Source organism: Aureobasidium namibiae (assembly GCF_000721765.1).
Source record: "Aureobasidium namibiae CBS 147.97 unplaced genomic scaffold scaffold_27, whole genome shotgun sequence".
Classification (NCBI taxonomy): Eukaryota; Fungi; Ascomycota; class Dothideomycetes; order Dothideales; family Saccotheciaceae; genus Aureobasidium; species Aureobasidium namibiae.
Window position 1 is genome coordinate 1 of NW_013581182.1, and position 26,569 is coordinate 26,569.

Consider the following 26,569-nt stretch of genomic DNA (forward strand, 5'->3'; position numbering starts at 1 on the left):
GGTCATGCATTGATAACATAGGACATAGCTTTTTATCTACAATTGAGAGGCGAGCTTCGTCTATCGTTCTTCAACTCTCATCTACATCGGTCATGTCGCTTGCTGTAGTCAATCTATACACACGCTGTCTCACCTCGGAGCTCCGAAACCTCAGGCTCGATTAATCCCGCAATACCGGTCGCTGCGTGCGTACGTACCTAAGCTCGCCATGTCTGCGTTGGAGCTATTCCCCTTGCAACCATGTGGTCGCATGACACCCAGACGTAATCAACTAAACCCAAAACATGTCATGCCCAGCGTGGGGTTACGGGTAGCTTTCCCTGGCTTTTTGCTTTCTGGGGATCATCACGATACTTGTCAGGAGACTCTCATGCTTGCAGCTTCCGACTTGTTGTCGTCGAGCAATTGATCTAGGATTGTGATGGGAGTTGTTCGAGTAACGTATGCTTGGTTGTCAAAGTGTTTGCTGCTTGAATTGGTGCTCGACAAAAGGTCGCACCCCCCATGTGAGCGTTTCAGAGCTCTCTCAAGGTTTACCCGCTAGTGCACGCCTTCCGTTTTCCATGCAGATCAAGTGCGGGGTATAAAGTATGGGGAAGAGGGCAGGTGCAACTTGCAGAGGTACCTGGGAAGGAGCGTGATGGATCAGCTCATCCGGATGAGGTAGCTTCCTCATAGCTAAGCTCCCTTCATTGTGGCTACAAAAGCCAGGCGCCTGCTGCTCTCCTGCTTCCTTCCTTCTCTCCCATCGAGCTCATCTGAGTCTCAAACAACCTTCTTCAACTACCTTTCAACTCTTCACACTACAATACCGGCACGATGAGTGCAATCGCAGAGGACGGTGATGGCACTATGCCCGAGCCCGTCAAGGTCCTGTTCACTCTCCACCCAGGCCTTGACGCCCTCGATTTCATCGGTCCTCTTGAAGTTCTCAGCCATGCCCGTCACGATGTCAATGACCCTGGTCAGTTGCACCTCGAGCATCACGTGCTCTTATACAATGTCAACAGTAACTGATTAATAACCCTCACAGAAAGCAAGGCGTTCGAAATCACCTTTGTCGGCGACTCCGAATTTGTCACCTCTGCTCAGGGCGTCTCATTCAAGACCGACATGACCTTCCGCGAGGCCCACAAGAAGCTCGCCAACTACGACGTTGTCATTGTCCCTGGTGGCGGCACCGATAACGTCCTCAGCATTCCCTACTTTGGCAAGAACAAGGCCACCGAGCCCATGGCTCTGATTAAATCTTATGCCGATATCCAGACCAAGAACCCCATGAGAGAGAGAACTCTCATGTCGGTCTGCACTGGCTCCCTCTTTGTGGCCGAGACTGGCATCCTTTCCGGATTGTCCGTCACCACTCACCCCGACTACGTGATCAAGCTGGAGAACCTCAACCAGAGTGTTTCTCACCGCGACATGTCCGAGCGATTCGATGTCATGGAAGAGCGCTATGTCGTCAACAATCTTCGTTTCGACATTGACGAAGAAGAGGACAACCCCTACATCCGCAGACGCTCCGACTCACACTCGGGCCGTCGTGCCAGCAATGCTCGCAAGGGCAGTTTCTCTCTCAAGCAGAGCAACACTCGTCGCGAGAGCAACGCCAGACGTGCTCAGCTCAAGCTCGGTGGACTTCGTGTCATCACCAGCGGTGGCATCTCGACTGGTCTCGATGCTGCTTTCTATCTTGTCAGTGCTCTGGTCAGCCACGAGTCCGCCAACGAGGTGGCTCGCAAGATGCAGTACGAGTGGCACAAGGGTGTCGTCTGCAAGGGTGTTGATGTCTAGTCGACACCTCGTGTATCATCAGAAACTCGGAACTCGACGTGACTGTCGATTCCAGTTTGCAACAAGCATTGCGGCAGGAGAAGCGCCTCTGAAATATGACGCTTTCCCTGTATCGGCAATTGCTTTGAGATTTGCTTTTGTACTGTTATGGCGATTTTCGACCTGGAACATGGTTGAAGAGATGGAAGAAACTCCAGAAAACCCCTACATACGTAGCTAGCTATGCAGCTTGATGACGAGAATGAGACACGAACACTTTAACAAACACAACTGATGCTCAATGGACAAAGTGAGGAGAACAGTAAGGAGATGGTCACGAGACGGAGTGAGGTGCACTGCGCCAAGACCGAATGCCCCGCGGTGACTCTGCTCTCTGACGTGCTGCCCCTCCAAGGCCGCCTCGTTCTTGTGAAGACAGACACAAAACATACCAATCATCAATCATGTCTGAAACAGCAATTCTCCCCCCTAAGCAGGTCGTCTACTGCGGAGGTACGAATCACGATCATCCATAAACCATTCTCTCGCTGACCCCATCACGACAGTCTGCAGTCTTCCCCCAGAGGTACTTCAATCAGCGCGCCGGCAAGAATCGAGCAAAGAGCACGGGAAACTGACCGAACATCCTCACACAGTACTGTGAATTCGGCGGCACCACCAAGAAGTGCGAAGAATGGCTCGAGTCCAAGCACCCCGACCTCCACACCAAGCTCTACTCTGAAGGTTCGTCTTCTCCATCTCACCGCCTCTCTACCTTGTCCCTTCTCTACACCTCACCGTACCCTTCCAGATACACCACTGACACATTTCACAACCAGACGCCGTAGCAGCCAACCTCTCCACCCTCTCCCTCGACGCCCAAAAACGCGCCGAAAAGGACGCAAAAAAGAAAGAAGCAAAAGCCACCGCCGCAGAAGCCCGCCGCGCCGAAGAACTCGCCACCTCAAAAATAACAATCAAGCGCGTCGAACGCAACAAACGCAAACACGTCACCGAAGTCTCCGGTCTCGAAGCCTTCAACATCGACATCAAAAAACTTGCCAAAGAACTGGGCAAAAAGTTTGCGACTGGCTCCTCGGCGGGTAAAATGCCCGGTGGTGTGGGTGAGGTCATTACGATCCAGGGGGATTTGAGTGATGAGGTTGGAGAGTGGATTTGTGAAAAGTATGAGCAGGTGCCCGAGGATAATGTCGAGTTTGTCGAGGATAAGAAGAAGAAGAATAAGGCTGAGCCGCCGATGGTTGCGCCTCAGTAGGTTGCTTTTTCCACTTGGTTGGATAAGATGTTGGAGATATGCAAAAAAGCAAAACTTGGAAGAAGCTTGCTTGCTACCAGAGACAGCCAGGGGCAACCATTCTTGGACAAACTCTCCTAAAGAACACACAGCCATAAAATTGCATAAAAGCAGATTTTTTGAGCCCTCAGTCCCAAAGGGGCCAGTTCCTCAAGTAATAGTTTGTGAAAATGCACTTCTATCAAAGGATTTGACGGACCTACACAGCTTCGATCTCAAACGATCGTTCCACCACAATCTAGAGCTGGACAACAGGGCCAGAATCCTTTTTTTTTTTTTCGCTCATGCATACCACCATAGCCTACCTGCGGAAAGACGATCTACTGAAAGGTCATCAAGTCCGTACAGCCTGGAGTTTCCTTGGGTACCTCCCAGGAACTAGGTCTAACAATCCACTCAACAGAGAAATTTCATTCGCAAATCTCGAGGCTTCAAAGACCATTTACTCTCGAGGGGCTGCTGCCCTTGTACTACATCACACATCACCTAAAGGCGTCTTTCTTTGCGTACACACCCATCTCGAAAACCTTATTTCTGACATACACCTACTCCAGCCAACAAAGTCTCTAATTTGCACAAAAACATCAGAAGAGCCATCACAAAGCATCATCAAAAAGTCCCCTCAAATACAAATCTCATGTCCTTCTTCGTGTAACCCATCAGGACTCTAACAACGACACAGCGTGCACAATGACATAGGCAAAGATTTTGCTCGAAAAGAAACCAATCCAAATGGTCTGCACACACACCACTCCACACAGTTTGGGAGGATCTGGAGATATTCAGTGACGGAGAGGGAGAAACCAACTGGCAACAATGATGGATTTTTTTTCACATTGAAAGCGATGTTTTTACCTCTACACAGTACTTTTGATCAAGTACCAAAGGGCTCTGGACGAGAGGAGTTTTGCCTTCTGTGATTATGAGGTCTGTATCCGTGCTTGGTTTGGGGGTTTTGGTTGCACGCATCCGATGTCCTCTACAGGTGCAAGGTTTGAAGTGCGATTGCAGTGCAGCGGCGTGAGGACTGCACAAAGTTGCTCGGTTGTTGTATGCTCTTGTCACTGTATTGGCTCTTGCGAGATGTTACCGACACGATCTCTGCGTCCAGCAATTTCGTAAGAATCCACGCTATTGATGTGAAAAAAAATGACCGATTGTGTTGCATATGTTCAATAATGCTTACTACAACGTATACATTTCACCTCGGTATATACCATTTCGGTCGCATAGCCTCGATAGCAACTTCTTCCTCCTTAGCCTGCATCCCTTCTCCCTTGGCTTCCTCGACATCTACAGCAAACTTCTCCCACTTCTTAATCAGATCCTCCATCGTGACGCTCTCCCCTATCTTAGCATCCTTAACGATAACAAGATTAGGCCAACAACTACTCAGCATTTCCGTATCTGCTTTCGTCCATGCAGTATCCGCTACGGCATCTAGACAAGCTTCTATGGCTTTGGGTAATTTGATGCCGGTGTTTTGGGCGGTGAGATGCAGCATACGCGCCATGCCTCTTGCCCAGAGTAATTGCATGCCGGCGCCGAGGAGACAGCGGAAGGCTTCTTTGAAGGCGGCGGCCGAAGCTGGGTTGTCTAGGTCTTGGAGGAGAGTAAAGCATACTACGCCATTGGCGTTGACAAAGTAAGGTAGAGTTATTTTGAGACCGTATTGGTGGCGGAAGTTGCCAATTATGGCTGCCATGTCTTGGGCGGTGGCGATCGCGCGTTGACGCATTGTTTGGGCGGATAGAGTTTGAGCACTGGTTTGTGTTGCTTCTGATATGTGGTGTGGTGGCGTTGGATGTTGGCATTCTGGATTCTGCTCAAAGGGTGAATTTTGTTCGGACTGAGGAGATTGGGCGGATCCGAGCGGTTGGAAGAGTGAGTACAGAGCGATGATCACGCATGTATAGCAAGAGCTGAGGAAAGTTTAGTCATCTTGTGAACACATGAGAGAAGTACAAATCGCTTACTAGAGATCGTAGACTGGTGCTGGAAGGTCTTTTCGGAAATGTAACTCTTTTGGCAGATCATTCTTCCAGTGGCTCATCTCTTCGGTCAATGCTTCGACGCGACTCAGAAACTGTAGATCGTTGCGATCTGAGGCGTATAGTAGACGTTGGGCTTTCCATGTCATTTGTATCAGTTGGCAGTGAGCGATCCACATGACGCTCTTATCGAGACGGTCGTCCTTGTTTCGGTGAGGGTAGCCAGTCCACACATGCGTTGATTCTGTTGGTAGTTCATCCAGAGTTGGCAAGTCTTCCTTGCAAACTGTGTGCCACGCCGGCTGTAGGAGAGTATTAGCAGTCGCCCTAGTAGTCAACAGTCAGTAAAGCGCTCTTGGGTGGAAATTGAATCAAACGAGTTGGGTCTTACATATCGCAAGCAAAAGCAGACCAAGCCACCGATTTCCTGGCTCGTTGGAAGGCTCTGATCTCGTCAGAATTTGGTTCGACTCCCGATGGTGACCGCTGCGGTGTATATGGCACGCTCAGGTTGAGTTGTGTCAATACAGCACATAGAGCCACACCCAGTTTGTCTTTGCCCCTCATAATACAGCTATCGTGGCGTTAGTGGTCATGGATATGGAGCATACACAGACAGTCACTTACCCAGGATACATGACAGCGAGACCTTGAAGATTCCTGAGAGACGCCGTTCCCTCTTCAAGATGCCAGAGCCGGAATGCCTCGTCATGAAAATGTTGCCCTCGGGTTATGTAGTCGTCAGGCTGGTAGAAAGCGCCTTCCCTCTCAGAATAGAGCTAAAAACTCGTCAGCTCTGACAACCACAATCAACTGCAGCTCAACATACACAAGCGTAACCCAACATCGCGTTGACCAAGAAAGGTGAGCAGTATTCCGAGTTGAGATCTCCAGACTGCATGGCTTTGATGAACAAGTCCTCTTCCAGGACTCGGAAGAAAGGATTGACCCATTCCAGATACAAGGAAATGAGATGAGATACCAAATCATCATCGTCCGTTAGCCGTGTCCAAGGCTTTGCCGGTACCTTGTAAATAGGTTCTCTTGAAGTTTCGATGTGATCGTCCGGTTCCGGTTTTGTAGAAATCGGGTACGCGGTCGCGAAAGGTTGACTGCCTTGGTCACTCAAAAGGTCAGATATGGCTATCCGACGTTGCGGTGGTGGAGGTTGGCTATGACCGAGAAGTTTGCGAAGTCCTCTCAAATCCGTCTGTCGTCCCCTGAGTTGCCGTAAAAGCGCTGCGGTGGGCGCTGGGACACCAGGAGTTTTTGCGACAGACAAGCCGATGAACTCGACCATGTCGTCGAAAGAAGCATTTGTTTGCATGAGACTACTGAGCAGGACATGCCTCACATGCTTTGGTGAATTGATCTTAGTCTGTATTAGTATGTCTCCATGCTTCAGTTGCTGCAAAATGATTTCTGGAGATTGTCCAGCCCTGATTCGATTGTGTATCTCGAGACTCTTCTGGACGTTGGCTGTCGCAATAACTTTGAAGAGAGACCTTAATTCGTCATGATCCTGTTGCATCTGAGCGTGTTTTCTTTTGACGGCTTGGACAGGAGTTTCTGATTTTATGGCGTCGTAGATGCATTCCTGCATGTTGTCCACGCAGAGAGGACATGGTTGTTCGCCATTGCACTGGTTGCAAACCACGTCAGTCGTATGAACTTACACTTTGACGAGTCACTCACTTTTCGCCTCCGCTTCCTACAATATTCGCACGCTGAACCGGCGAGCTTCTTGACCTTAGCGGGTTGCCACCGAGCTACAGTTGGAGAAGGCACGGCGGTCGAGACGATTTTGAGATGGTCCGCAGCGAGAGAAGCGGGCAGGATATTGCGGCTCATGGTCTGCTGGATATTGTCCAGGAGAAGTACATAATCAGGTGCTCAAGGTCTCCGGCTGTCCGAGAAAGTCATTGATATGGGCGTAAAAGACGATCCGCAGCAGATATGAGTGTAGCGTTGATGATCTGTGAGCGCGGCGATAGGTGTGAAGTATGGTAATCACTGTTACAAGTCCTCCTGGACGACTTCCTCCGATTAAACCTCGTGCTCTGTTCAGAAGGAAGGAGGGCCACAAGCATACGAAGGAAGCCTCGAAAGATGACGAGTGTCGCGGTTTCACGGCCGGGTCCGCGGCGAACGCCAAACCTTAAACTGACATCCTCGGGAAGGAGCTGCGCATGGTGCGAACAACAGTTCTTTTTGCATTGTCTTGATTCGTCCAGGCACCGTGCAGAATCCATCTTGCCAATATTCGAAATGAACTAGGTCGAGGCCGCCGTCTGCAAGGTGCTTTGTTCACCGATGTTGATTGGTCAACTACACACATGAAATATGCACATTGCTTACAGGACGTTGAGGACTGGAAGAGCTATTCCGATAATCATCTAGGACCATAAACAGTCATGAAAAGACACGCCAGCACTCATCAAAACTCGATTGCAATATTAACAGTATTCTACAGCTATTATATCTCAGTTGCGTGGGACGGATGCTCTGCCATCGTCATACACGTATCTCGACGGTTGTCCTGCCGGCTGTCCGTACTCGACTCTAGTTGGACCTGCATAGCCTGACTGTGGTGCAGGCTGACCGTGGAGTGGCTGGTCGTAGTACACATATCGAGCATGTGGATCCTCTCTCTGATAATACTCGGGTTGGTGTGGAGGATAGTCATACATAGGTGGAGGGTGCCGTCCGATCACACGCACGACCTCGACTGGGCGACCGTACTGGTCTACGTAAATCGTTTCGGGTCTTGGTTCATAGCCATAAGAAGCGGGCGGATAATCGGGACGAGGGTGGTAATCTTGATGTCCTGCGCGAGCATCATACTCATAGCCATATGGCGCAATCTCATGTCTTGGATGCTCTAGAGGTTGTCCACGAGAGTCCACGCGAACGTATCGATCTTGAGGTGGGACAGAGAGAACCGGCGCTGCGGCTGTTTGCTGCGTGTGAAGACCAGTAGCGGGGGTACGAATGATTTGGGTGTAGTCCTCATCAGGCTCTTCACCATCACGATCGTGTCGAGCGTTCGAGCGACTGTTGCCTTCGCGAATGTCGTGCGGTTGATACGCCGGCACACGATTAGCCTCAAACGCAGCACGATTTTGATGCATGGCGTCGATCTGAGATTCGTTACCACCGGCTCTGGGCACAGATGGACTTCGTTCGGTCCTACCGGCGAGAGCTTTCTGCACCTCTGGGTCTGTCGGGCGAAGTCGGCTCAGAGCTTCTAGAGTCTCTGGAGCAAGTTGTGTAAGATCGATTGATGGCTGCTGACGCTGGCCGTCTCCGCGTGGTCTCTTGCCGTTCCGGTCCGTTCCCTGATTTCCTCGCTCTATGAAGGCTGGGCGTCTTGGATCATATTCATCATCCGCAGCCTCTGGGATGGCGTCCGATTGCTCTTCTGAGGTCTCGCCTGGAACCAGAGGGGCAGGGTGATGCCCGCTATTACGCTTCTGCTTTTTACTCTTCTTCTTGTTCGCGCTCGATCCCTTTGTGTCCTTCTTAGGGAGCGGCTTGAAAGACTCCTTGACCTCTCCAATCCTTGGGAGCGGATTGGGAAAAAGCTTAGGGAACACTGCAGCAATCAAGCCAAGCTTCTCGTCGTTCATGCCAATAGCGATCAAAAGCTGACGGATATTGTCGTCTTCCGGTAGCTCGATCATGTCTTCTTTCCAATCAAGCCCAGAGTCACTTCCAAGATGAACTGCCTTGAAGTGCGTGATGAGAGATGAGGTGTTGTAGAGCTTGTAGTCGGCGATACGCTTCGCATAGGGTTTGAAGGCAACGAAGCCATCGAGATTACTCGATATACAAGTCATGCAGGCCATCTCGCCCGCGTCTTTGATGGGCCGCATGAGTTCGTGGTTAAAGAGAGCATCGGCAAGCATATCAAGCGTTGGTTCGCCACCAAAGTGAGCCTTGAATCTCGAGACAACGTGATGTAACACTGTGTGGACTCTGACGCTTTCTTCAAGGCTTTGAATGCCAGCGATAGTGTCCCATATCTCTCTTGCAAGGTTTGCTAAGAAATCGACCTGATCCTGGTATAGATTTCTAGGATTGACGGGCGGAGGATAATAGACGTGTTGATGAGGATCTGCCGGAGTGGCAGTCGCATACGGATATCCGTACGGAACATGACTAGTGTGGGCGTCGGGAGGGTAGGCTGGATGACCAGACTGATTGTATGGGCCGTTCTGGTTACTCGGATATGCAGATTGAGCTGGGGCGTTGTGGTTATCCAAGAGCTGATTGTGGTTAGTGTCGCCAGCCTCTGGTGCTTTCTTTGGTGGCTTGGGAGGTAGAGCGGGGTTGGGAGTTGCACCATTACAAGGCTCTAAAGGACACTCATCCGGCCATTCTGCACTCTGCCAATGGACAACAATGTTGCCTCTGCTGAAATCGGTAGTGTGTTTCGCGCCGTAGTGCTGGATCATGCCTTCGAATGCATACGACTTGCCGAGAGACTTGCATTCAGCACAGTGGAATAGCTCGCGCAGATACTTGTCAGTGTATGTCTTGACTTTCTGATCGTAGAGCCAGCGCATGTTCTCCAAGCTGACGAACCATGGATCGGTCTCTTCCGCCATCTGATCTGGGGGCATGTCATGCGGCCTTTCGACTTCGAGAAATCTGTTTCTGGCGTAGAGCAAGACCTCGACAGCAAACTCGGGACAGTTATCGTGAGTAAGAAGTTTGCCCTTTTTCCATTTGATCCGGATCAGATCGTCGGCATACATGCCAAGCTTCTTACGAATAGGTGCTTGGGCAGCTTCGTATTGGCGTTGAAGAACTGTTGGATCGACAGGTTGGCTGTACATGGCGTGGTATGCCGGATCGGGCATCGTTGCTTGGAGAGCGCGCATCTGCTCTTCTCGCATATATTCGATCTGCTCGGCGGCATCTCTCTGAGCATAGAGACGAGGTTTCAGGACTTCCCATGCGCTGTCGGTCAACGGAGTGGTTATCTGCATAGCGGCATGGAAAGACTCCATGTGTTGTAGAACATTAGGCATGAGTGGCGGTTGAAATTCGGAATAGCATCGTCGCTCGATGTCGGCTCGTCGAGACGCTCTGGCTTCGTTGACTTCTTTCAAATTGCGAGGAGCGCGCCATTCCTTCTTGTGCGTCTGCGTCGGACTCTGAGCATTGACGATCGGTTGAGTTGCGGTTGGGACAGCAACAACTCGAGCTGGAAGAGGATGTTTCACTGTGTAATCTCAATCAATATGTGTTGCATGTTTTGATGACTTCTTCTGCAATTCTGGAACGAAGTTGGGCAAAGAGAAGAAAGGAAGAGAGGCAACGGTTCTGGGAGACTAGTGATGGGGATACCATGGTGAAGACAGTGAAACTTGAACGGCAGCAAGTGCGGAAAAAGAGGGAGATACAGCTCAGCGGAAACTTACTTTGGGCTGAAGGAGGCGCTGGGAGCGACGTGGCACTGACTGAAGGAGTCGCCACTGCAGATATTGCGACGGACGCAACACCGACTGAAGCCTCACCTATTGCAGAGAAAGTATAAGGACGGAAGTACTCTCTGAGTACCTGCGGAATGTCAGAGCCGAGGGGAAGTGATGCTTCCCATCTCTCCAACCTAGCGGCATCGGCCATTTGCTGTTTACCGAGTAGTGGCAAACCCTTGACCCACTCTTCAGCAGCAGCAGTTCCAAATTCCATGGCATTTTGATGTTCTTGTTGAAGATCATCGATATGTTTCTGCGAGTACACCTTGAACATGGTGCCCTTGATGGAAGCAGCAGCCTGAGCCTGCAGCGTAGCAGGAATGTAATGCAGATCGGGGGTACAGAATGCATGTGGTAAGCCAGCTCTCAAAGGATTGACAGGAGAAACAACAACATCAACGTCCTATACGTACGTTAGACAGACTGAACAGCGGAGAGGCAAAGGCACGATACTACCTTGACAGAGTAAAGCTCGAAACACTCGGAACACAGACGAGCAGAGAACGACCAGATGATACGTACGCCACCATGCCCAGGGCCGGCGTCGAAGGGAGTGGTGGGCTGATTCGGTTGAAGTGGAAGCGCACCACAAGCTTGGCAATCCCTACCTCCAAGAAGCTGGAACATGTGCATTTCTGTGAAGCCAGCAAGAGGTCGAGGGAGATTGGGAGCAAACAGTTTCCTAGCTGATGTCCAGATGGCCTCGCTGTCGAGCACCTTCAGACCGTTGCGACGAGGTGGCAGACGGACACTCATGGTTGCCGTGAGGTCGGTAAGATATGAGCGAAACAGGCGACTGACACGCAAGCACCGACTGAGGTCGTCTGGAGTAAGGTATAGAAACACATGCTGCCAAACCTCGACAGGCAAGTTGGCGGTAGTCGGGATGGAAGGGGAGAAATAACGTTCTGCGGTGAGTACAAGCTTGCGCCTCTTTTGCGGCGCTTGGGTCTGATGATCCTCTGCGCCATATCTACGCTTGCCTTTTGACTGTGCTGGGAGCGATACAGGACTATCACCATACATCTGGCCAGAAGCTGGCGAAGCAACTTGTTGGCGCGAACGTTCAACCGAGTCGAGTTGCGACGACGTATCTACCTCTGCATATAGGTCCGATGAAGCATCAGAAGCTGGAGATTGAGGATAAGACATAGTCGCCGATCAAATGACTCGGCAACTCTGAATGTCAGTTCTTGCAAGGCGAGTCTGCAACTCGTACTGGGCAGGAGTAGAAAGTGGGTAGCAACTCTTGAGAAAGTTGAGAGGGTGGAATGCGATGATTGCAGAATGGATAGGTGAGAATGTGCAGATATACTTGCCAGGACAAGTAGCGGCCACTGAGAGTTGAGCAAAAGCAGCGCGCGGTCAAGGATGGAAACTTGACCTTTTGGCTGGATATGCGACGCAACACAGGACAAACAACAATAGAGCTTGGGAAAGAACGAAGCCAAGGGGAGAAAAAGCTCGCGAAGTTCGAAGCCTCGAGCCTGAGAAGCCACGAATGCCCGACTGGACACGAGCCAATAGAAAGAGAGCAGGCTGAGTTGCACGGCCACAGCACAGTGCAGTCGTATCGATGGGCTGTGCATACGGCGCACGGAACGGCGGTTGACGCGTCCGAGAGTCCGAGTTGGCTGGGCTGGGCTTGGAGGTGACGTGCAAGCAAACCCCCGCTGCGTCCTTGTCCAAGCATCAACCTGACAACTTCCATTGTAAAGCCCGTCACTTGTTGCAGTCTGAACCAATCCAGTCTGCCTTGACATATCCCTACCTTATCTCACATCTGCCAACATGGCATCTCTCAACCTGTCAACCAACGGTCCCTCGATCAAGAGGAGCTATCAATCCATCGTCGACGGACCCGCGCCCTCAGCCAACTCGCCCACCTTTGCTCAATGGGCTCTGTACTCGGTCCAGGCTCCCCTCACAAGTGCCTTCCAACAAGATTCGAGCAAGGAGAGCGTCCTCAAAGTCCAGACTACCGGTGGTGCGTAGACGGCGAAGCCTGTGACACCCAAGAGACCAGCTGACACCAAGACGACAGAGGGCGAGCTACATGAGCTCCTCGAAGACTTCTCGGACGGTCGCATCCAATTTGCCTTTGCCAAGCTGAAGGATCCCAACTCTGGCCTCCCCAAGTGCGTCCTGATCTCGTGGTGTGGCGAGGGCGTTCCCGAGAGGACAAAGGGCTACTTCAACACACACCGTGGCGCCGTCTCCAAGCTGCTCCACGTATGTACAACTCGCTGCAATCCTTTCCGACACGAGTCTGACAAACCCAGGGCTACCATGTAGAAATCACAGCACGCTCCGAGAGCCATCTCAGCCCCGAGAGCATCATCGAGAAGGTGTCCAACGCATCTGGCGCCAAATACGGCGGTGGTCCTTCAACCTCCGACTCGAGCGCATCCTCGCGTGTCCCTCCTCCACCTGCAGCCACCAAGCCTGTCTTCATGCCCACACGTACCGGCGGTTCTCTTCTTGCCTCGCGACCCAAGCCCGCCGCTCCCACATCTACCGACAACGATGGCTGGGGCGAGGATGCCCCGCAATTGTCCCGCAACACTCTCCAGAAGGTGGAATCTGCATACAAGCCTACAAAGGTCAACATGGCCGAACTCACCAGCCAGAAGCAACAGCCCTCGCGCTTCCAACCTCCCACGAGGCAAGAGAACGACGGCCCCAGCGACATCGTTAGAGGCGGCTACCAACCTATTGGCAAGGTTGACATAAACGCTATCCGTAGCCAAGCGCGTGAGCAGAAAGACGATAGACCAACCATTGTCAAAGGTGCTTACGAGCCCGTCGGTAAGGTCGACATTGCCGCCATTCGCGCAAAGGCTCAAGCTTCTCCCTCGCCTGCTGCCGCTCCCGTAAACCAATCACGCAATGGTGATGATGACGAAGAACAAGCACCCAGATCTCTGGCCGATCGTTCCGCTGCCTTCAATCAGTCTAGCCAATCTGGCCGTCTCAGTGAGATGCCAAAGCCCAAGGTCGCCAACCGCTTTGGCTCTTCGACAAGCTCCTTTGCAGGTACAAAGGCTCCCACTCCTGTTGGATTCGGTGTTCCTCCACCAGCAGCCTCTGCCCCCATTGGTGCTGCTAGTAAGAACTTTGGTAGCACTGATGGCAAGTCTCCAGCACAGCTGTGGGCTGAGAAGAAGGCTCGTGAACGTGGACTCAGCGGTGCTGCTGACACTGCTCCTCCCCCGCCAGCTGCCGCCGCTGCTTCGCCTATGCAGAGCCAGCCCAGTGGAGGATGGCAAAGTGGTTACTCTGGCAAGTCTTGGGCTCCTGTCTCGACTGACCGTACAGGTACTAGCAACATCAGCGCTCAGAAGACTGGCCAGGACGACGTCAGATCGCCTGAGCGTGAGACGGAACCCGAACTTCCATCTGGTGGTGTCAGCGCTCTCAAAGATCGTTTCAAGAACGCTGCTCCCATGGGCGCCTCTCACACTGACGACGAGTCTCCCGCACGTTCTATGCCTCCCCCGATGGACTTCTCTAGCAAGCCCAATGCTGGTCTTGGCAGTCGCTCCGTGCCGCCTCCTCCACAAGATGAAGAGGACGACGATAGACCTGAGGAAGAGCACGTCAGCCTCCCTCCTCCTCCTGCCCAACCCCGCAGTCCCACGCCTTCTCCTCCCAGCTCTCCTATCCGCGTCGCCATGCCTGTGGCCCGTGGAGCGCCCGTAGAGCCTATGGAAGCTCCGGAAGAGCGCTTCGATCCTCCCCCTATGCCAACCCAGTCTCTGTCAAACGCCGCCTCCGCCGCTGCATCACACATGCGTGACGAGCCCGAAGACGAAGAAGACCATGCTCGTGCTGCTGCTGAGGAAGCTTCGACCACTACCTTCGGTGCTGCCGCTGCCAACGCCAATCCAGGTGCAGGTGTTGCTGGAAAGCGTGCGCTCGTCCAATATGACTACGAGAAGGCTGAAGACAACGAGATCGAGCTTCACGAGGGCGAGTATGTGGAGAACATTGAGATGGTCGACGAGGATTGGTGGATGGGCCAGAACTCGCAGGGCGAGACTGGTCTGTTCCCGTCCAACTATGTCGAGCTTGTAGAAGATGATGACGCTGCTGCTGGCAGTGCCGCACCACCTCCCCCGGCTCCTGCTCGCGATGAACCTGCTGCCGCACATGCCGCCCCTGCTCCCGCAGCTGCTGGTGGGCAAACCGCCACAGCACAATACGACTACGAGGCCGCCGAAGACAACGAGCTCAGTTTCCCCGATGGCGCAAAGATCACCAACGTGGTATGTTCATACTCGATGATGACAGGCATCTTGAAATCTCTCGCTAACAGATCAAACAGGAATTCCCCGATGAGGATTGGTGGTTCGGCCACTACAATGGCCAAGAAGGTCTGTTCCCTGCCAATTACGTCGAGCTGGATCAGTAGATTTGCGAGTTCGTTTTGTTGTCCCCAGCGCGTCAGATTGGGAGAAGACGATCTTCGGTTTGGTAGACGTAGCGTAGTTTATATTCTTCTTGTTGCAAATCAAAAACACCTTATCTGCCCTCGTCCCTCTCTCTCCCCCAAAGGACTTTTTTTTCACATGTGGTGAGGGTTTAGAGTAAATGAATGCTTCTTTGTTGTAGCGTCCAAATTGCTGATGCACAAATGCATCGGCTTTGATCGAGCCATCTTCCAATAACACTTATCGACATCTTCCTCTGGACCTATACTATACGTGCCAACCTTTGCAAAGCCCCTCTATATAGGTTTATTTCCTCTACTTTGCCTCTTCCTTCTCGCCTTCCTTGATATCAGGGCTCTCGCTGGGCTGGAAGATGTTGTTGCCTTTGGGGTCCAGGAACATTAGCTATTTCTCTTTCTCCTTTTTCTTTTTTTCACACCACTGTTTTTTGTGAAAGCGGGTTAGGAAGGGAGGCTTACACGAAGCACAATGTGCCCATTTACCTGAGATCATCCATCAGTACATTGGGAGTGTGCACAAGGTAGTCGTTGTTGTTCTCTTACCATCTTTTGTCACATCGGCGTTTGCGTCGCATTTGGGGCATTTGAGAATTTCGGGCATGGTGTGCTGCTGATTGGGCTTGGTCTTTTTGGTTGGGATTTTGAGATTATTGCGAATAGGCAGGCAGGTGGGTGGATTGAGGATATATATGTCTGTGTTTTTGTGATTTTGTGATGGAGCCTCCAAGCGATATAGAAGACGTCATGGGCAAACTGAGAGGGCTTTTCGGGAAGTGTTTGCTTGGTTTGCTTTTGGAGGGAGACTACCTACCTACGCTTTGTGGTCCTTCTTTGGAATATGGATATATCGATAAGATTACCTATGCATTTCGATTCAAGCTCAACCATGCCGAACAGCTGTGTGAGAAGTTTGTTTGTTTTGGAGAGATGTAATTGTTGCCAGAAGATCGATCTCCAACTGTCAAGTGTGTGTTTAGACAGCTATAGAAAGGCAGAGCCGTGTCCTCCATCTGCTCTTTCCCACTGAGACTATTTGTTTGACAGAGTGGTATCTGCCCGCTGAAGAGTTTTTCTCTTACCGCAATGCATGATCGAAAGCAGCTATGAAAAGGCAAAGTGGTGACTTTGATTTGCTCTTTTCCATTGGAAACCCCTTGTCAGCATACCTTTACTACTTTCCTTTCTCTCGTTCCTTGCTCACAAGATCGCACTAGCAGTCTGCACAAATCTCCTCATCCTACTCATCCTCGCTGGTTTCTGCTTCAATTGTTGCTCCCCTCCTTCCTGCAAACTTCCCCTCTTTGCCTTCACCTTCCCATCACTCTCGAACCAACTCTTTTCCTCCGCAGAACTCACACCACTGAAACCGCTTCCTCTACTATCAGTACGCTGAATCGGATCCGACGAAGCACTTTTGTATGAAGTCTCTCCACTGCTGTTTCTGGAATGTCCTTTATTTTGTGCAAGGTTCCCGCTGCTGTTCCTAGAATGTCCTTTTTGGCGTGTGAGGTTCTCACTGCTGGTGTTTGAAGAAGTGGCTTTGGGGAGTTCGGGCAGAGGAACCATGGGCATGCTTATTCGGGGGAGAGGCTTCATGGCTGTGGAGTCCGGGCGGAGCATCACTGCTGCTACTTGTTTTGCTAGTGGGGGTGCTGGAGAGGGAGATAGTACTGTGCGATCTACAGCCTCGGGTTCTTCGGCGATTGGAAGCAATGCGTATTCGTTGATCAAGTTTGCAGCGGTGTCAAGAGCAAACTCATCGTGAGCGAAGGAAACAGCATCGTAGTTCCAGGTTTCGTACCAATCGCAAATGTCGTCTAGACATGTATCTTCGGATTTGCGGCGTGGGATGGGAGTGTTGCTAAGCACATCTTGGAAAGGATCGAGGGTGGCGATACTACCTTTTCTGGGCACGACAGCTGGAGTGGGTAGTTTGATTGGTCCTTGGATGTAGACTGAGCGGCGCCAGGCTGTTGTTCCAGGCGTTTTGACCATGAGAACTGTGCCGGAGCTGAGGTGGATTTCGCTGCCTGTGGCGTCTGGTAAGGCAGGTGCTTCAGGGATGGATCGTATAGAATTGTGAGAGATCGGAGATGTGGTTGAGTGAATGGCAGTAGTGCCATTGTCCTCGGGAATCACTTCTAGGATGCCTAGTGATGGTAGAGCAGACTTGAGGCTGCCATCTGAGCCCGGTGACGGAGGTAAGAGCATGCCGGCTGTCAGTGCCGCAAGAGCTTTGGTGGGCGTCAATGGAGTCTTAGGACTAATTGGGCTTGTTGGCGATTGGAGAGGTGCAACGACATTGTTGTGCGTGATTGACAGTGGTGAGCCTTGTGAGCTCGATACGGAAGCCGCAGTCAAGATTCTGCGTCGAGAACCCAGCGAACGACGCTGATTGCTGCGCGTCGACCTCCTCAGACTTATACGGCCTGACTGATAAAAGTTTGTAGGTGTGTTGAGGATTGAAGAAGGACGCTCGGTTGGAAGGTCTTTGACGAGAATGTTTAGAGCGAGCTGATTGCGCTTGCTTGGGCTACGCGTTGCCGAAGATGGCGGTGTATCGTTCTTCTCGTAAATAAATTCTTGAACAGGAAAGAAGCCAGAGTCAAGAAGCATGCTCATGGTTTCACCTCGCTTTTTTTTACGCCAAGGCATGACACTTGTTGCAGCTTTGCGCAGCACCGGTCTGGCAGGTGTTTGTTCCTCGACAGGAGATGCCAGCACACTTTCCAAGTTGGATTTGTGTCTTGCGAGCATGAAGCTTACTCTTCTGTCTGCTGCGATATCCTTGTCGATGCCAGAAAAGTGTGAGCCTCGTTTCTTGGGTTGGTTGTTGGGATTGACTCCAGCACCTCGAGAACTGCCGCCTCCTGCGCGACTCATACGAGCGAGACGAGTGCTTATTGCTCGTAGAGGCAAAGATTTTGATGACTTGATGGACGCAAAACTCGGTTGCCGACGCAAACTCGCAGGCGGAGCAGTCGAAGATCGCAATGGAGGGAATATAAAGCGATTTGCTTCGGGTTTGCTAAGATTATCGATGGCATTCTGAACTGACGCGCCTACATCGACACGACTGATGGCGTCGGCGATGGAAGCAGATACTGGTGATAGTGTAGGCGGCGAAAATGATGGTGCTGAGACTGGAGTCTCTGGTGTTGCTGGTTCTGACTTGATTGCCACACCATCTTCAGGAATGATCGTAGAGAACCTGAAGCCAGCACTCTTTGCTGTTTTCGGCGTGGGCAGGAACAGCTCGCTCGGAGGCCTTATCTTGGTCTTCAAAGGCGGAGGAGGAACTCTTCTGCTGCCAGACAAAGGGCCAGGCGATGAATTTGTACTTCTGATACCTGACGGTGTTTCTATCGTCTGGTTCACGTGGAGAGGTGAAGCGGTTCGGCTGCCAGCTTTGTTATATTGACTAGTCGCTGACCTGTTCGACGTCCGGCGTTCAAGTGCAGCCATGCCTGTTGCAATTGGCGACGATGGGCTCGGAGGTATATATGATGGGAACCTTGCTTGTAGCTGTTCCAGAAGACCGCTGTCCAAACGGAGCTTTTGTGGTGTAAGAGACATGTTGATAGCTGGTCCAAATTTGTTGACTGCGAAAGATGACTCGGTGTGCTGTTAGGACAGTCATGACGAGCGTCGATCGAGAAAGGTATACTTTGGTCGGCCACCAGGGCCTACACCACCGGAAGCGGGTGGTGGACAACAAAGAAGTCGTTAGGAGAAAAAGTTGGGGAATATAAGAACAAAGAAACAAAGGATTTTTCTCTGGTATGTTCAGCACTTACCGGCTCTCTTCGGACACTTTACAATTTGTAAAAACATCCTTGCCTTTTCATAGCTCGATCTGAAGTGTGCTGTATGCACAGAAGATGACAAGATACCCGTCCCTGCCAGATCCGCCCAAACTTTGACACTTCCCCAAAACACATTCCTGGTGCTCATACAGCAGTCAAAATGCAAGAACCTATTCGAAAAAGTACGCTTGTCCATTGAGAGTCGCTCATCGACCAGCAAGGTTGAGCTCTTGATGAGCAAATACGCTCTTCGAAAAGATTCATACATTGAGATGCCACACTCAGGTAAAGATTTGCCTCGGTGGACAAGTGAAGAAGGTGGGTTGAACCTGATACAACCCCTGAGGGGTACGTCGAGCACCAAAGTCCTTGCTGAGGGGACCCCGGGTTGGTGTGCCAAAGTCGTGAACGAGTGGCTTCGGGCGAAGACCATCGGGAAGCAACTTTATGCTGTCTGATTGCAGGGTCAACAGTGGATCGGCGAAGGCGACGCCACTGCGCCCGAACAGTGTTGTCGCTACGCGAGGGTTAGGGACAATCTGAGCAGCAGGAGTAGCAGGAATGGCTGTGGGAGGAGGGATGACAGGGTTGCTGTCATTTGCTGCGCTGTACGGGCGCTCCACGAAGGACGACATGACGCAGACCACCAAGAAGATGCAGAGTACCATACAAAGAAGGATCCAGGTAGACGAGGGCTCTTGCATCAACTTGATGTTCGAGTATGCGAGCAGTCCTATACCAAGCCAGAGACCCAACCGATTCACAGAGACGCTCCTCATGAAGTCATGCTTTGTATTGTGCACAAAAGCAATCATGTCAAAAAGAACAAGGCGAGAGCTGGAGTTGGCGCCTGCGGAGGAGGCAACCAACTGGTTGAGAAGCCAGAAAAGAGAGGAAACAAGGGAGGAGATGACCACCATGACGACACCAAGCATCCCGACGGCCCAATACCCGACGAGATGCAGAGCGCTGGTGGGATTCAGGATGAGAAAGCTCAAGAAACCAATGGGGTCGAGGCTGTCCTGGTTGTTGATCTGAATGACCCCGACGACGAGGGCGGCCAGGGGGAGGAGCTGAACAACTGACGTGCCGCAGAAGAACAGGAGCAATCCAACGCAGAGGAAGAGGAGCACGATCTGCGAATTCTTGTCGACATTGTCGGCCTGCGACTCGGCGGCTGTCGGCACCATGCTGTTGAGGACTTTGTAAGACTCCGCGTTCAGGAGGTTCCACTCCTCGGGCATCCTCGAGGCCCATGATCTCCATCTGTGCAAGTCGACAAGATACTGACTGTCGCGGACAATACTCTCATTGACAGTCAGGGGTCTCTCGTTTGTGATGAGCTTACCGAAGACTCTCTCACGGGTGGTATCTTCAGTAGGTCTCAGGGGTTCAGTGGGGAGGTCATCGGGTCTGGCAGGGAACAGCCCGTTTTCGTCTCTCTCTGGTGCGGCGGGGTAGGTAGCAGCAAGAGCCTGCTTGCCGAAAGAATATTGGTGAGAGAACATTGTGACGTCTTTCAAGGTACAGTCTTGTGTGGTAGTGCGGGCGGGAAGTAGTGATGCAAAGTTGTTTGCGGGAACTTCGATGTGCTCGAGTTCGGCTTCGAGGAAGTTGCCAGTCCACTTGACTCTTTTGTGAATGTAGACAGACTCACTGCGGTTGCTGATGGCTGGGGTGGGATATGCTGCAGGGTAATCAAGAAAACCCTGAGCGCGCAGTTCTTTGTATGAAGGCATGATGGGAGTCTTTGTGGTTGAAGTTGTGTGTGGTTGACAAAGACAGGAAATGATGTGGCTTGGGAAATCAAAGCACACGCAAAGATCTGGTGAGGGTATCGGAAACTTAGGCTTGTTCGTAGTGAAATTGACAGATGGCAGCTGAGAAGAGGCTTCAATTTGTCAATGGTTGTATTGTTGCTGAATTGCTCGAATAGTCTCAATATGTGTGGTTCACTGTCGCGTGGGAGTGAGACGTTGAAGTGAGACCAGTGAGTGAGTCGAGCAGTCGATCCAATTTTAGTCACAAAAAACCAAAGACGTCCAATTGCCTAAGAAAACACATCGGAGAATCGTATGGCTTGAACAAGTTCTGCGCATGCTGCTGAATATAGCTTGATATATTTGATCAACTATATGCTATCGTGTCATAACCCTGTGATGAGGTAATAGTCATGTCGTCGTTTGAAGTCGGCCTAGTTGTGTGCGGGCTGCACAGATTAATTATACGCTGGTTGTACCAAAGTGTTTCTGTAGTTCGTCAGTCAATGCATGTAATTGTGTGGAGGATATAAACATACCCGCCGTCGGGATACAGGATCTGTTCGTTGTAGAAGACTCCTCCGCGTCCAGCGAGGAAGAGGATTGTGGCTGCCATATCGCTATCAAAGCCAAATCTGCCGGCGGGGTTGCTGGGCTTCATGTCGAGGTTGCTCTTGTTATCGTCACCTGAGCTGCCAGCGGTCATCTCGCTAGGGAAGACACCAGGAGCGATGACATTGCAGCGGACCTTGGTGTCCTTGAATGTGGTTGCAAGCATACGGCTGACGTGGGTTGCAGCAGCCTTGGAAGCAGCGTAGGCGAATTGGCCGTTGCTTGAACCCTTCATGGCACCACTGATAGAGCTGACGTTGACAACACTAGAAGTGTAGCCAGGAGTGACCTCACGACCCTTGGCAAGAAGAGGCAGGAAGGCCATGGACATGTAGTAGACAGCAGCGACGTTAGTCTTGAAGGTCTCGGCGAACTGATCAGGCTCGGTCTTCAAGAAGTGCTCCGAGATAGCCTTAGCATCGGTCATATCAGGCTGGCCGTTGGAAGAAAACTTGGTGTTGTCGTCTCTGGCGATACCCGCGTTGTTTACAAGCAATTGAATGCCCTTTGGCTCCTTTGACTCCATCTCTTTGGCAAGACGGATGACGTCCTCCTTGTCGCTGACGTCTCCAGGAAGAGCGTGGATGCTGCCAGGACCGGTGCTGTAGAGCTCGATGGCCTTGTCAAGCTTCTCCTTTCTTCTACCGGTAATGTAGACTTTGGCTCCGTTGCTGACGAGAGCCTGGGTGATCATGAGGCCAATGCCGGTGCCGCCACCAGTAACGACAGCGGTGATGTGGGAGACATCGAAGAGGTCAGTGTTCTTCAGCTGGGGGTTCTCTGCCTTTCCTGAAGCAGTTGTCAGACATGTCTGAGTCGGTAGAATGATGTAACCCAAGGATACATACCGCTCATGGTTGCTTTGGTGATAGTGGTAAGAGGTTGGTTGGGTTTGAATGCACTTCTGACAGTTGATTGAGCAGTTCTAGAGAAAAGGCGAAGCATGTTGATTGCAACATGAGCGAAGCTTTATGAAGGGGAGGATATTATGGAGCTTCAGAAAGTCCACTCGTGGATCTACGCCATGTTGACGACATCATACTTGAGCTTGAGGACACCCGCACCGCGGATGCTACGGCCCATTCCTGGGCCACTTCCTCATCAGCCAAGCTTATAATTGCGGACCTTTGGCATGCTGGATCGGAGATGCAAGATTAACGGCAGACTACTCTTTACCAATTTGCTGCTGCTTCTAGGGAGCATAGAGAAGAAAGATTGCTGACGGATGCGGTCATGTCCCTGCCAAGCGAAGCCTTGAAGGATGTTACTCCTCAATCCATGGCAGTCACAAAGAATAACCAGCTGCAGTATAGGCTTCGTTCTCAAGATACGAAGCCAGAAACCCGTAGCATATAGAATCGAAATCAAAGTCCTGTTTGAATACTGGAGTTGTTTGTGCTCGTTCTCAAGTGAAAGTGATTGTTTCGAGCGATACACGTGACGTAATGCCGAGCCAATCAGCGGTCGAGTTTCGCCGCAAGTGGTTCAAGCTGTCGCCAGTGACCAAGACAGCGACCACCACATCAATCCGACAAGATGCTGTTCTTCAGGTAAGTGTAGCTGGGAGGTGTGTCGCTGGGTGTTTGCAAGAGCTTCACAATCACGATGCGCTGCTCCTATGGCACAGTGCTACTGTGATATTTGTGACTCTAGACTGACATAGGCGCATAGTTTCTTCAAGACGCTTGTCAACACCGGTTAGTCGCTGCAAGCAAGAGGACTCATGTCGCGTGCGCAATTCTGATAAGCATACCAGAGGTCACAGTGGAGCTCAAGAATGACATCTCGATCCGCGGAACCCTGAAAAGCGTCGACCAATACCTCAACATCAAGCTCGACGATATCACCGTTCTGGACGACCTCAAGTACCCTCACATGGTATGAAAAGAGACCGACTTCGAAGAAAAAGGGGGACATGAGTGCTGACGAGATGCGCCACCGTAATAGAGCTCGGTCAAGAATGTCTTCATCAGAGGAAGTGTTGTGAGATACGTCCACCTGCCCGCTGCATCTGTCGACACTCCCTTGTTGGAGGATGCCACCAGAAGAGGTAGGGAAAGACAGAACGCTCGGAACACCGTACAGCTCTGACGACCCTCCAGAAGCCGCTCAGGCATCCGCAAAGGCCAGACAAGCATAGGCCCCTTCAATACTCTTTCAAGGCCAACGAGATACCCAAATAACGTCACAAACAGGGCACTATTGTGCTTTGAACACGAATGTCTGCTTTCAAATCAAGGCCATGCAGTTCCAGACAGCCATCAGCCTGGAGAGCCTTAGATCATCATGCCCCATTTCAATCAAGTTCTGGTTTCATTTACTTTGCTTCTCTTTCTCCTACTCGTGTCTATGTAGGTTTGCGTGCCGAACTTGTCCAACGTTTACCTGGTTTCGATCGGCACACGATAGGTCTGGTTGCCAACGAAGACGGTCTACGCTTTCAGCATGCTCATCGCCATGCCGAGACTGCCTCCAAAGCGTTACACGCGCTCTCAACACACGACAACTTCAGCTGCGTACACAACCATCCAGTCCTGCCTCGACTCCAACCATCTCAGCATCCATCTGTCCCACTACAACACTAGCAACCTCAACACTTCCAATGAAGCCCTACGAGCCATCTGAAGCAGGCGTTCAGCCTACCACCACCCGAGCCTCAGATCTCGCCGAGATTGATGGCCTGCGCAACCAGATCTTTGGTAGGACCTTGCCATGCACCAATCGTTAAACTACTCACTAACATCAATGCTCTTCTGAAGGCAATGCTAGCGCGCTCTTCCCCGATAGAAGAGACGGTATCGACATTATTGTCACCAGCGCCGAGTACCCCGAGAGCGGCTACTATGGAGCTCGTCTGGTTGACATCAACGATCGCGTGCTGCTTCTCGGCAGACAGTATGCCGCCTCTCTTCCTGAGGCGCTCGGTCAGCTTCTTCAGGAGACCTGCGATGAGATTCGCGACTCGTTCCTTCTCCATGACTACACCGCACTCTCCCCTGGCCTGACCTAGGTCACGGCATACTCACGCGTAGAGCACGACAACACGAAGACGAAGCCGAAGTTTGCACTCGGGTCGCTGCCATGTGCGAAATCGGGTACCCATCGCGTAGTCCTTGCTTGATGTTTCGCGGTTCAGCTGTTGTTGAGATGATGGTGGTTAACCGGGCATCTTACCGCATGAAGATGGACCGGAGTTTGCTCTCGGTTCGCTGCCGCATGGGGAACCGGGCACTTATCGGCCATCCTTTGCTCTATGTCTCGTCGTTCTGCGGTCATTGGGGTGATTGTCCGGACATTCCTCACGGTATCAGAGGAAAGCAAGTTGTTGCTTTTGAGACAAGCACTATCAAGTCATAATTGCAGAACAAAGTCCCACTGATCTACCTCATATTTGTACATGTGCTTTGTGATTTAATCTTTCATGTACTGCAATTTATTCAATACAGTATTCCCGTGAGATTTGCAAGCGACACTTTCTGGCGGAGCGGCCAGGTACGCCTGCAACGTCGCTCCGACCCTTGTTCTTGGCTTCCATACATTCACCTCTTCGCACTCGTTCTTCTATTTGCTTGTTGAGAGAGTCGTTCAACTTGTCTCTCGAAATCGTGTTTGTCTCGGACTGGAACAACAAAGGCCACGGTAAGCAAATTTTAGCATGACGTCGCATGTTTTTATACCTACCCAGTTCGCGACCTGTATCAACCGGCATGCATCGCTATACTTGAAGTGTATAGTGTGATCGTCCTTCACATGAGCTCAGAGCTGTTGCTTCAAGTGGACACGATGTTGTTCACTGTACTTATCGCATCTTGACAAAGTTCCAACCATCACACATTCCACACCGACATGCCCTCCCATACCAACCTTTCACCAACCCCAACTCTCGGATATCTTTCTGATCTCTCTTCCATTCTATACACGCAACTAACAAGTCGTCACACAGAGCCTTGCACTTCCCATCATGGCTGACATCATTCTCGCCTCTCTCAACACCGTCGGACTCATTTTCGGAGGATGTTGCTCAAATGTGAGTTGTTGCCAGCACGACCGAAATGATATGGATTCTGACTCCGCTCTGAAGGTCTTTACACTGGAGAAGATCATCAAGTACATCCATCTATCTGCCGCAGGACTACATGCGCGTACATATCTGTAGAACATCCCACTAACATATCCTCTAGAACTGAACCCGATAGCGGTCTCCTAATTACCCTCTCCCAATTCATCTTCACCGCCCTCCTAGCCTCCTTCTCCCAACTCACACCTACTTTGACTCTCAAGACTCCAGCGGTACCCATGCGTAAATGGGGCTATATCGCCTTGATGTTTTTCGCCGTCAACATGCTCAACAATTGGGCCTTTGCATTCAATATCTCCGTGCCTGTGCATATTATTCTGCGCTCGTTTGGCAGTGTGACGACCATGGCGGCGGGTGCATTGCAGGGGAAAAGGTATTCTGCGTTGCAGGTGGGGAGTGTGGTGATACTCACGCTGGGGGTGTTGGTGAGCGCGTTTGCGGACGCGGGGAGTAAAGTGAGTTCTATTCTTTCTTCTGCATGCTGCTGCTTTGCTATTGTGCAGGAAAGAAGAGCCACTGATACTGACACCTCTCAGGGCAAATCCGTGGAAACAAGCACCGGAGATCTCGGCTCCGGCTTACTTATTCTCCTGGCCGCTCAAGTGCTTTCCGCATACATGGGCGTCTACGTCCAAGACACCTACGCAACCCACGGCTCCCACTGGCGCGAAAACCTCTTCTACTCACACTTCCTCTCCCTGCCCTTATTCCTACCCCTCACATCCATCCTCCGTCGTCAATACACCGCCTTATCCTCTACTCCCCCCCTCTCTGTCCCCGACTCCCTCCCAGTCCTGAAATCAGCAAATCTTACCCAGGGCATCGCCTTCTTACTCCTCAACTCTGCAACGCAAATCGCATGTATCACTGGCGTTAACCTGCTATCAGCACAGGCATCAGCGGTTACAGTCACCATCGTGTTGAATGTGAGAAAGCTTGTGAGTTTTGTGGCGAGCACGGTGCTTTTCGGACATAGATTGAGTGGGATGATGTGTGCAGGTGCGGCACTGGTGTTTGGGGCTGGTGCGCTGTATGGGTGGGAGACTAGTTGGAGGATTCCGATGACGAGGAAGAAGGAGCAGAAGGGAGAAAATGAGAAGAAGGCGCAGTGATGGGTGTTGAGAGGGAATATGGGCATGTAAGCTTTTTCTAGGATAGATGGTGGACGGGCGGTGCTTTTGACGGTTATGAGGCATATGCGATCAAGCATCAAGACATGAGAAGAGAGACTATAGCTCTTCCAAAAATCGCGGGCCACTTGTTGTCGACTGCTCGTTCTTTGTTGGTAGCAATGT

General features: G+C 51.4%; 12 protein-coding genes across 12 annotated transcripts; 6 read left to right on the plus strand and 6 right to left on the minus strand.

The window, feature by feature from the left end:
• Nucleotides 1–852: 852 nt before the first annotated feature.
• M436DRAFT_58133 (class I glutamine amidotransferase-like protein) lies at nucleotides 853–1,794 on the plus strand (the record flags this gene model as incomplete). Its single annotated transcript, XM_013567266.1, has 2 exons — nucleotides 853–964; nucleotides 1,034–1,794. 2 exons carry the CDS (start codon nucleotides 853–855, stop codon nucleotides 1,792–1,794), a joined length of 873 nt encoding a protein of 290 aa, XP_013422720.1.
• A 443-nt stretch (nucleotides 1,795–2,237) lies between these two features.
• On the plus strand, nucleotides 2,238–3,049 carry M436DRAFT_86255 (density-regulated protein DRP1; the record flags this gene model as incomplete). Its single annotated transcript, XM_013567309.1, has 4 exons — nucleotides 2,238–2,286; nucleotides 2,340–2,359; nucleotides 2,430–2,517; nucleotides 2,613–3,049. 4 exons carry the CDS (start codon nucleotides 2,238–2,240, stop codon nucleotides 3,047–3,049), a joined length of 594 nt encoding a protein of 197 aa, XP_013422763.1.
• Nucleotides 3,050–4,289: 1,240 nt separating this feature from the next.
• M436DRAFT_68000 (uncharacterized protein) lies at nucleotides 4,290–6,930 on the minus strand (the record flags this gene model as incomplete). The annotated part of the gene is made up of 6 exons (XM_013567295.1): nucleotides 4,290–5,010; nucleotides 5,065–5,406; nucleotides 5,471–5,653; nucleotides 5,707–5,858; nucleotides 5,909–6,721; nucleotides 6,775–6,930. The coding sequence occupies 6 exons, from the start codon at nucleotides 6,928–6,930 to the stop codon at nucleotides 4,290–4,292; spliced, it is 2,367 nt and encodes a 788-aa protein (XP_013422749.1).
• Nucleotides 6,931–8,633: 1,703 nt separating this feature from the next.
• On the minus strand, nucleotides 8,634–11,441 carry M436DRAFT_10053 (uncharacterized protein; the record flags this gene model as incomplete). Its single annotated transcript, XM_013567243.1, has 3 exons — nucleotides 8,634–10,217; nucleotides 10,648–10,930; nucleotides 11,014–11,441. Coding segments are annotated over 3 exons (2,295 nt in total), but the record flags the coding sequence as incomplete, so codon positions are not given.
• Nucleotides 11,442–12,356: 915 nt separating this feature from the next.
• M436DRAFT_68002 (uncharacterized protein) lies at nucleotides 12,357–14,979 on the plus strand (the record flags this gene model as incomplete). The annotated part of the gene is made up of 4 exons (XM_013567296.1): nucleotides 12,357–12,552; nucleotides 12,592–12,797; nucleotides 12,848–14,833; nucleotides 14,893–14,979. The coding sequence occupies 4 exons, from the start codon at nucleotides 12,357–12,359 to the stop codon at nucleotides 14,977–14,979; spliced, it is 2,475 nt and encodes an 824-aa protein (XP_013422750.1).
• A 334-nt stretch (nucleotides 14,980–15,313) lies between these two features.
• Nucleotides 15,314–15,619, minus strand: M436DRAFT_86259 (uncharacterized protein; the record flags this gene model as incomplete). Its single annotated transcript, XM_013567310.1, has 3 exons — nucleotides 15,314–15,381; nucleotides 15,478–15,501; nucleotides 15,562–15,619. 3 exons carry the CDS (start codon nucleotides 15,617–15,619, stop codon nucleotides 15,314–15,316), a joined length of 150 nt encoding a protein of 49 aa, XP_013422764.1.
• Nucleotides 15,620–16,215: 596 nt separating this feature from the next.
• Nucleotides 16,216–18,594, minus strand: M436DRAFT_86260 (uncharacterized protein; the record flags this gene model as incomplete). Its single annotated transcript, XM_013567311.1, has 1 exon — nucleotides 16,216–18,594. The coding sequence occupies one exon, from the start codon at nucleotides 18,592–18,594 to the stop codon at nucleotides 16,216–16,218; it is 2,379 nt and encodes a 792-aa protein (XP_013422765.1).
• Nucleotides 18,595–19,105: 511 nt separating this feature from the next.
• On the minus strand, nucleotides 19,106–20,563 carry M436DRAFT_86261 (uncharacterized protein; the record flags this gene model as incomplete). The annotated part of the gene is made up of 1 exon (XM_013567312.1): nucleotides 19,106–20,563. The coding sequence occupies one exon, from the start codon at nucleotides 20,561–20,563 to the stop codon at nucleotides 19,106–19,108; it is 1,458 nt and encodes a 485-aa protein (XP_013422766.1).
• A 479-nt stretch (nucleotides 20,564–21,042) lies between these two features.
• Nucleotides 21,043–22,141, minus strand: M436DRAFT_76790 (short chain dehydrogenase/reductase; the record flags this gene model as incomplete). Its single annotated transcript, XM_013567313.1, has 3 exons — nucleotides 21,043–21,073; nucleotides 21,124–21,985; nucleotides 22,045–22,141. 3 exons carry the CDS (start codon nucleotides 22,139–22,141, stop codon nucleotides 21,043–21,045), a joined length of 990 nt encoding a protein of 329 aa, XP_013422767.1.
• A 724-nt stretch (nucleotides 22,142–22,865) lies between these two features.
• Nucleotides 22,866–23,330, plus strand: M436DRAFT_29840 (U6 snRNA-associated Sm-like protein LSm2; the record flags this gene model as incomplete). Its single annotated transcript, XM_013567246.1, has 4 exons — nucleotides 22,866–22,893; nucleotides 22,953–23,074; nucleotides 23,144–23,246; nucleotides 23,299–23,330. Coding segments are annotated over 4 exons (285 nt in total), but the record flags the coding sequence as incomplete, so codon positions are not given.
• A 152-nt stretch (nucleotides 23,331–23,482) lies between these two features.
• Nucleotides 23,483–24,206, plus strand: M436DRAFT_68007 (uncharacterized protein; the record flags this gene model as incomplete). Its single annotated transcript, XM_013567297.1, has 3 exons — nucleotides 23,483–23,547; nucleotides 23,729–23,895; nucleotides 23,956–24,206. 3 exons carry the CDS (start codon nucleotides 23,483–23,485, stop codon nucleotides 24,204–24,206), a joined length of 483 nt encoding a protein of 160 aa, XP_013422751.1.
• Nucleotides 24,207–25,157: 951 nt separating this feature from the next.
• Nucleotides 25,158–26,386, plus strand: M436DRAFT_68008 (UAA transporter; the record flags this gene model as incomplete). Its single annotated transcript, XM_013567298.1, has 4 exons — nucleotides 25,158–25,223; nucleotides 25,278–25,303; nucleotides 25,378–25,729; nucleotides 25,778–26,386. The coding sequence occupies 4 exons, from the start codon at nucleotides 25,158–25,160 to the stop codon at nucleotides 26,384–26,386; spliced, it is 1,053 nt and encodes a 350-aa protein (XP_013422752.1).
• Between the last annotated feature and the right edge of the window lie 183 nt (nucleotides 26,387–26,569).